The following is an 8,531-nucleotide window of genomic DNA, read 5'->3' as shown; positions in this document are numbered from 1 at the left end:
TGCTTTACAAGGGACTGCATTAGGAAAGTAAATTTAGGGCTTAAGTGTTTTTCAGTAAAGGGAAAGACATGTTAGTGTTAAATGTACGGGTATGTTGGACATTTGAAGGTGTTTCTGTAATGTTTTTGAATTTTGTGGTTATCATTGTGCTGAAGGGTGGCGCTTGTGTTTAGGCTGTGGTCACTCAGTGATTTATGCTAATATCAGTACTGACAACAGTCTTTTCTTATTTGTTCATTATATACATTGTGTATAATGATGAATGAAACTGCTTGTTTAAACATAAGAAAATTAATTAAACCTCAGTCAATTAATAAAAAAATACGTTGGTCCAACATAAGAAAATTTTGTTTGACAAATGTAATAAAGTTAATTAAACATATTAGAGTAAATGAATTTGACCTTAACCAACTAAACTGTGTTGACCCAACTAAACTGATTTATTTTGAATGAACTAAAGTAAATTGGGTGTAAAATCTTTCTTCAGTTAAATTAAGTAAGGGAAATTAATTCATTTTTTGAGAGTATATAAAGTATCTGTGATGGTGATTTGAAAATAGACCTTCAATGACCCTGCTTTTCTTCTTGTTGATTCATTTTGTTTACCTTTCTCATTTTTCCTTTTCAACACACTTTGCTTCTATTTTTAGGCATGTAGTGAAAGCATACTAAATAATTGCATAATTTGGTTGACTTTTGACAGAATTTGTTAGATGTTTTATTTGACATGTTTCAAGGATCCACACATAGCTATGAAGGAAACCATTGTAGTTTTTTTTACTTAAACACATGGCAAGTGGAAAATTCGCTGAGACCCATCATTGAGTTCCACTGTCATACCCAAGCTTTTCCCTTCTTTCTGTCTTGACCTGCGTCTTGTCCACAGCAGCGTCCTCCCAGGCCGTGGTGGTATGTGGCAGGCAGGTTTTTGTAGACAGCGCGACTGTAAGGGATGAAACAGAGGCTGAGCTGCAGGTGACGAGCCAGTCTGCAGTAGGCAGCCAATGCCAGAACAAGCAGTGGGGTGATGAGCAGGAAGCCCACGATTAACAAAGCCACACAGCCTCCGTCACTCAGCAGGTCTGAACAGTAGGGTGATGTACCACCTGGATGCACCTTAGGAAGAGAGAGCGTGGCGATGTAAGGGAAGACGACAAATTAACCTTGAACAGAGGAAATGTCATCAAAATGTTTCATCTGATTTAGACCAATCAGATGCAATTATCTATCACATAAGAAGAGCATGGTATGATTTATTTTAGTTATTCACATATATAGGTCTATATATACACATATTACAAATATTTGAACCTTTTCTTAGCTAGCGATATTCATGCAGCCTTATCACACCGTATATATGGGTTGATATTTTCCTGCCATCACCACATCACACTGTGCTGTATTTTGGATTTATATTAGGTTCAGCGCGTAGTGGGGCTTGCCGTTTGACTGGGGGGAGATAACGAAGAATGTTTGCAGAGGAGAAGTTAGGAGATGAGGTGCTATTGAAAGAATGTGCTTTTGAAGTGCAGACAGACTAAGAACAGACACATGGAGCTCAGATATCTGCTGCATTATTACATGCAACCTGACACACTGGCTGTAAAAGACATCACTGTGCATGTGTGTGCAATAAACACCCATCAAAGCAGTTCTAAGTTAACATTTAGGCTTTCCTCTTTAACCAGAAGATTTGTAGTCAGTTGTGACAAAAAAGTCTCAATGGAATATATATTTTTTATTGGAAGTGTCTGTAAACATGGGAATCTAGTGTCTGTATAATTTAGCAGAACTTGGATGTCGCAATAATTTGTAATGATACTCTGTGACTGAGTAAAGAGGTTTAGTGTAACAGTGGGAGAGAAATCTTGATTACTACCCCCCAAAATTCCTTTGGTATGTCCCTCTGAAGGGGATAAACGAACAGTGAAGGCTAAGCTGAGAATGCAGGGTTAGCTGATAAGACTTCTACAAACCCAGCTGTGCTTGCTTTTTTTCTCCCTGTGAGTTGGTGCCACAAAGACCCTTGTAAATCAGACTATGGTTGAATCTTTGTAGTAATCCTGTCTTGCTACACTTTAATTTGTCAACCTAAAAAGTGGATTGTGATCCGGTGCGATTTGGCAATTCTGGTTGCACACCAGAAAGCTGGATAAGTCAATCATCATATCTGTAAAGAAATCGCCACACATATGCCATCACATTTAAGTATGATTTTCTTTCTTTCTTTCTTTTTTTTTTTTTTAAGTATTGGCAATGGAAAGAATGTAGATGATAGATAGAATACTGTGATGGTTTGAAGAACAGAATATTGTGTCTAACTAAAATATATTACTAGGAATGTTGTCTAAAATTCAAAAGGTTTCAGGTTGACATGCATTCTCTTTTAATATGCTATTTCTTTGCTAATCTTTGACTTGTGTTTTTTTTTGTGTGTGCAGAAAATCACCCTTTCTATCCCTTTTCCAAAAATTTACTGGTACTTTTTGTTATTTATGACTCAATCACTCATGGCACAGTAACACAGAAGTCAGTACTGAGTACTGAAATATACAACATGAGACTTTCATTTTGATATTTGATGTTTGCCCCTTAGTATTATGTGCAAATATATTGGCAAGTCACATATGAGAACGTTTGCGCATTTGAGTAAAAAGGCAATAAGGAAATAAACAGAGTGGGACCAGAAGAAGGTAATGGAGCACCATCTCAATCACCAAAACCTCAGTGTAACACAGAGGGGAAAACTTAGGATAAATAAATGAGTAAGTAAGGGAGAGACTAGAGACACTTGAGACAGAGGTGTGGAGCATGCAACTTGGCCTTGTAGCCATTATGTAATTTTGCACTCTACTAAAGTCTCATCCTTTAATACACTTGAATAAACTTCCTTACTTACTATTTTGATCCCTCATCTTGAAGCAGGTCCTATAGAAACCAAGGATTTGTGTTGTCTTGTTTTCCATATTATAAACAACCTCTCGTTTTTAAAACCCTTATTCTGGAATGCATTGGTGGCTTCTCAGAGGTCTGTAAAAATCTAAGCTTTCTGCTTTCAATGTACAGCAAAGGTTGTAAATTTAGGTTAGAGCTTGTTGGTGGCCTGCCTTTCCCTCATTTGGTAAAAGGTTTTCTTTTTGCTTAATGCCTTCACTAATCTGGTGTCCTGAAGCCACTAATTGGTCAGCATGGTAAGGAGACAATCATAATGCTATGATAACCAGAGAGGAGAAAAAAATATTATCTAGGTTGAACTTTACTGACTTTAAAGGCAAAATACAAGCTTCCAAAGATAATGTTGCAAGTTGTACAGTATGTTACTGTTTTACTCTCGTAAACAGTCATGTTAAGGTGGAAAGAGTTAAGAACTCAGCCAGCACAAAGAATATGGATGTTTGAAACATTCTGTCTCTTATTTGGTTACTTGTTTTTCTATCTAAGAGTGGAACACTTGTTTATGGGAGCCCCTGAAGAGTCTGCAGTGGGCTCCTGGGATGATGTGAACTCTCCTGACCTCACTAATGCTTCTGTTTAATGCTCTGAGAAATGCCAGAGATTAAGAGATTATGCACCAAAAGGGGGAGAGAGACCACACAACATCCTGATTTCTGTGGTTAAAATTTGTCGTAATTGGGCATAGTTATCTAAATTTCACACATTTTCAGTTCAGGTAATTATATTGCAACAATATTCTTTTTTAAAATACATTTGAATTGTTATGCTTATCATTTATCCTAATGTCTTCTGCCACATGATATATTGTTAAATACTTACAGTGGAGTGGCACAGAAATCCAAATACCACCATAACTATGACAGGAGTGAGGATCAGGCCGAACACCAGAGCAACCAGGCACAGGTTAATAGTGGCTATCACCAGGTTCTGGGCTGTTACGAGTACTGAACATGCCCAACAGTCCAGAGAGCCTCTCAGCTCAAGAGGAACCTCACCACCTCCAGCCATTGGTGCAGAATATGGAGGAGGCACCACCACCCCAGAGCCGTTGATAGGAGTCCCAGCTGCAGATGTGGAGTCTGGGGTGCTGCTGTGCTGGAGATGAACCTCCTGGTGGTGATTTGGTGGGACCTCCTCAGATAGGTCAAGGGCCTGGTGAACAACTCCCTTCTCTAGAGTGCCAGTCATACTCATAGTGACCTGCATAGAAGGAATCAGTGCAGTTGCTATTATTATTGAAGTTTCCATTTTTTAGTTTATTCTTTAATGATAGAAATTGACATTTTGTAGAGTATGAATTCCCCCCCCCCCCTTTTTTTAAGGATGCATGACTGGTACTGGCTGAATATGGATAGTTAGAAGATCTTGTGGCGTCTTGAAACATATGAACATGACTGTCTGTCCCTCTCTTTTTCTTGTATTGGTTCACTTAAATAACCACTTAAATATCTGTTTATACTTTCCCTTATTTGTGGAGGAAATTGGTTATAAATGAGAAGGTGATAAAATGAGTATGAAACTGTAAATGGAATTGCTGTTATTCATGGATTTATTTGTAATATTTTTATCACAAGTAGACTTTCTTTAATGTACAGTGTAGTGGTATAAGATTTTGCCTAGCTTCCTTCTTTGAGCCAATAAACAGTTTTCAAATTTATAAGCAGGATGTAATATTGAGCATTATAACTTTTCTGCTTGTGTGCCGTCTAATATACTGAATTGTGCATAAGCCATTATAATTTAAGCATTTTTGTATTTTGTCCAAATTAATGCATTTTAGATTATTCTTCACTTTTTAATACTGTTGTGTAGCCTTTACTTGAGTCTACAGAGTAGAGTTTACAGAGAATGTTTATCGGCAGAGAATGTTTAGTTAAGACAATAATATGAGAGACAAGTAATGTGAGGTGACAAGATGCTGAAAGACAGTATTCCTAGTAGTGTTGTATTCAAATGTGACTTGCATTTTATCCAATTTAGCAATGTACACCAAATTTTATTATACTGACATCATAGTGAAGGCATGTGTTTTTTAACAGTGAAGCTAAACTTGAGTGATATAAAAGCTAATTTGCTTGGCTGGAAGCTGCTTTGCAATTGTTGGTGTTCTGAATGTTGAAATAATGAATTGTGAGAGGATTGTCGTAAGCACATATACTGGTCATATATAAGAAGAGTGTTTTTGCTTTTCACTTTCCTAAATTATTCTCCAGATTTGGCTCATCCAGCTAAGACCTCTTCACTTCTTCATTAAAGCAATCAACTCAACCAGTTCTCACCAATATCATATGATTCTCATGGCAGTGATTTTGGCAGCATACAAAATAATTGGTTCATTATTGGACTGAAACAATATTATGTACTTGCTTGTTTGGGTGCCTTGTAGGCTGAGCAATATTTGTAATTAATGCTGGCTGTTAATTTAGTGCTAATCTTTTAAATGGTATCACATGGTGCATTGCATTTGACTTCTGATGGAGTGTCTTCTAGTGGAATATTATGAAAAACTGTCAATAGGGAAGGGACATGACCATATCTGCACACCATCAGCCAGTCACTCAATTGCAGGCTGAGGTTTATGTCCTGAACAAATATCTCTTCTTTAGTGATAAATAAAAATAAAAACACACGCAGGAGTACTGTGATACTTTAAAGAAGTAAAGTACAAGTAAGGAAGATTTAAAGATCCATATTTAAATTCTGTACAAAGGATTTCCTGCTGTTGTGTGTGTTGGAGGTTGGCACACATTTTTAGAGTGTATGTAGCAGGAAGTGCCAATCTGAACTAAAAACAATATTCTGTAGTTTGTCTGTTTTTTTAATCTTCATTCCTGTTCAGGTCTGCCTTTCTGGGAACCACACAATTGAATTTTTCTTTTTCTTTTTTAAATAAACATTCACATGATTTGTGAGAGGTTTAATGGGAGGGAAATCCTTTGATTTTTGATGCTAAATTCTACTTGGCCTGCAACACTTGGATAATAAACAATGGATAATATAACATTAATTTTGCCTGTTTTGTAGATCAAGTCATAATATTTCTCATTGTCATACTTCAATTTTCATTCACTAAAAGCTTTGTGTATTGCACTAATTGGCAGTCATTTCCAAAAGTGCAGCATTATAAGGCATTACAGAAGGATTACAGATTGCAAACTTAATGTCATTATGTAGCCTCTATGACAGTTTTATAGTGATTTTTTTTTTCGGCCCCTGTACTAACTTGCCCAAAGTATATAGGTTTACAACTTATTTTAATACTTGTATCTGTTCAAATTATTTCACCTTTGTAAGTGAAATTGACTCCTAAATCCTCTGGCCTGGTAGTGCGAATACTTCACATTCCATGAGAATTAGATCAGATAGGTGGCCATCGTCTGCACTTCATCATGTTCCTCCTCTGCAAGCACTCACCGTGTGGTATGGGGTCTAGTTGTCCTCTTCTAGTTATTTTGGTTTGTCCAGAAGAAATTCCTTTAAGTAAGTCCTTGTTAATGCTCCAGTGTTTAAAGATACCCCCAAAACTGCCAAGCCTTTCTGCAATGTCTTTCTGAAAATATTTGGATGACAAATGCTAATTTCTTCAGTTTTGTCCTGTTTATTGAAGTCTCAGGTATATAGCCTTATACAGTTATGCAGTTCCTGTTTCTTTTGTTAATATAAAGAAGCAAATCATCAGACTCTTAAATCATTAAATTCTCTCAGCTTCTCCTGTCCCTCGCCTCAAAGTCAATTGAAAGCTGTATGTGGTCAGTTGGGGAGATATACTGATGCCTTTTCCTTGCCCCTCAACTTGCCTTCCCTGGTAAGACCACCTCCTCCTGTTCTTACAAGTATCAGCCTGTGGTGTGTCTTGGGACAGATTGTTTATTTAAAGAACTCAGGGCAGGTCTTTTTAATTACTACTGAATGACTTGTAAAGTAAAATTAGCTATAAACAGTCCACACATCTCTGCAACATATTTCATGAAGTTTTTTTTGTTTGTTTGTTTTGTTGTTGTTTTTTTATTATTATTTTTAAAAAAAAATTTAAATTTTTTTTACAAATACTTACCTAACGATTATATGCTTTTTTTTATTAGTTGGAGTAATTACTCAGAGTCTGATTTGAAACTGGGTTTAGATGTACTGTTGATTTGTAGAATTCAATTTAAAGCTAGTGTAAATCATTATAGAGGTATTGTGTCTGCCCTGATGGAATCAGTTTTAACTTCCATCATAAGAGCACAAATTTCTGCAGGAGATTGCACTGTTGATGTTTTGATTGTTCCTGACTGCCAGGCAGATCATAGTAATTCACATAAGAGAATTATCAGGAATAACATGTATAGATGAAATCTATAGAACATCTTTTAATAATTTTAGATGCGTTTTTTATATGGAAAAAATGCTAGATGGTGGCTTACATATAAGCTTAAGTGAGAAGACTTATGTATAGAATTCTTAAAACAATGTATGAAAAAGTGTTAAAGATCTGGTTTGATTGGTAATACGTGTGGTAAAATGTACAGTATGGAAAACCAGATGAGAAAGTTATAACACAACAAGGCCAGCGTTGTGTTAAACTTGTTTAACCATATTATATGCAAATTGAAACTGTTTGGCAAATGTATACATAACCTGTATATATGTGTGATATTTCTGAAATATTATTCTGATTTCTGATGTTGATGTATTGATAAATTATGTAGAAAAGCAGTTTGTGTCAACATTCAGGGTTTTTTTTTTTTCCTGCACTACCATACACCACAAATAGATGTTACATTAAGGCCTGAACTATTTAAAGGTTTTTCATTAATATTTCATACATTTGCATTGTTTTGTGTACCTCGTTTCAATGAAAGTATTTTAATCCAGGGTAAATGTTAGTTTAGAAAAATATACTCTGAAATATGAAAGAAATATAATGTATGTCCATGTCTGATTGCTTAAGATCTTATCTAAAATATCTGGGGGGTTTTTATTTTGTTTTTGCATAAACACAAATTACTTGTGTGTTTGATTATGTGTCTATTAGACAACCGCTGCAGTACTTGCAGTCCTCACCATGTTGTGTAGTGAAGGATGTTCCTCCTCGTTGTTTGTCAGCTAAAGTATCGCTTGTCAGCCTTAATGTAAAGAATTTATTGCAGGAAAGTCTGGAAGCCCTAAACGGCCATGCATTATTCTTTTTGGTGCACTTATTTAATCTAACCTGTCTGCTACAAGAATACTGAGAGGGCTCAGAGCAAATTTTGATTTAAAACATATTGCATGTGTTGCTGAAACATTGCACAGGTGCACAACATGAGTCTTCATGTTTGCAGTTTAAGCACGCTTTGCACTTTCTGTCTTCATGTTTTGGAGTAGTGCTAAAACTGCAAACAAAAAGACCCATATTGTGCATCTGTGTACTGCTGAATACCAGAACCTGTGATACGTTTTTTTTTATTAATGGATTGTAGTATTGCCTAAATTATGCCTACGCTTTACCAAATAAATATCCGTATAAAATATAAAGTGAGAATGCGTATCGTGAATTGTGTAAACTAATGTTGGCCAACCATCACGTTTCTGGTTTTCCCCCTGCAATACCT

The 8,531-nt window shown here is 36.0% G+C and overlaps 1 protein-coding gene across 2 annotated transcripts; it reads right to left on the bottom strand.

The window, feature by feature from the left end:
* Positions 1 to 798: 798 nt before the first annotated feature.
* Positions 799 to 6,296, bottom strand: tmem88b (transmembrane protein 88 b). 2 transcript variants are annotated; one of them, XM_053629325.1, is made up of 3 exons: positions 6,241 to 6,296; positions 3,775 to 4,155; positions 799 to 1,116 (listed from the first exon to the last, which is right to left on the bottom strand). In XM_053629325.1, the coding sequence occupies exons 2-3, from the start codon at positions 4,147 to 4,149 to the stop codon at positions 835 to 837; spliced, it is 657 nt and encodes a 218-aa protein (XP_053485300.1). In that variant the 5' UTR covers positions 4,150 to 4,155; positions 6,241 to 6,296; the 3' UTR covers positions 799 to 834. The 2 variants fall into 2 exon arrangements, with proteins under 2 accessions (XP_053485300.1, XP_053485299.1); XM_053629324.1 differs by lacking the exon at positions 6,241 to 6,296 and having other exon boundaries at positions 3,775 to 4,236.
* Between the last annotated feature and the right edge of the window lie 2,235 nt (positions 6,297 to 8,531).

Source organism: Ictalurus furcatus, chromosome 7 (genome assembly GCF_023375685.1).
Source record: "Ictalurus furcatus strain D&B chromosome 7, Billie_1.0, whole genome shotgun sequence".
NCBI lineage: Eukaryota > Metazoa > Chordata > Actinopteri > Siluriformes > Ictaluridae > Ictalurus > Ictalurus furcatus.
The sequence above is the reverse complement of the archived record's forward strand: the minus strand, read 5'-3'. Positions and strand labels throughout refer to the sequence as shown.

Excerpts from the sequence above, each read along its gene's own strand:
- tmem88b (XM_053629324.1), bottom strand. The coding sequence starts at position 4,203 with ATGGAAACTTCAATAATAATAGCAACTGCACTGATTCCTTCTATGCAG. Across the intron at positions 1,117-3,774 it reads GATTTCTGTGCCACTCCACT|GTGCATCCAGGTGGTACATC; the intron begins GTAAGTATTTAA and ends TCTCTTCCTAAG.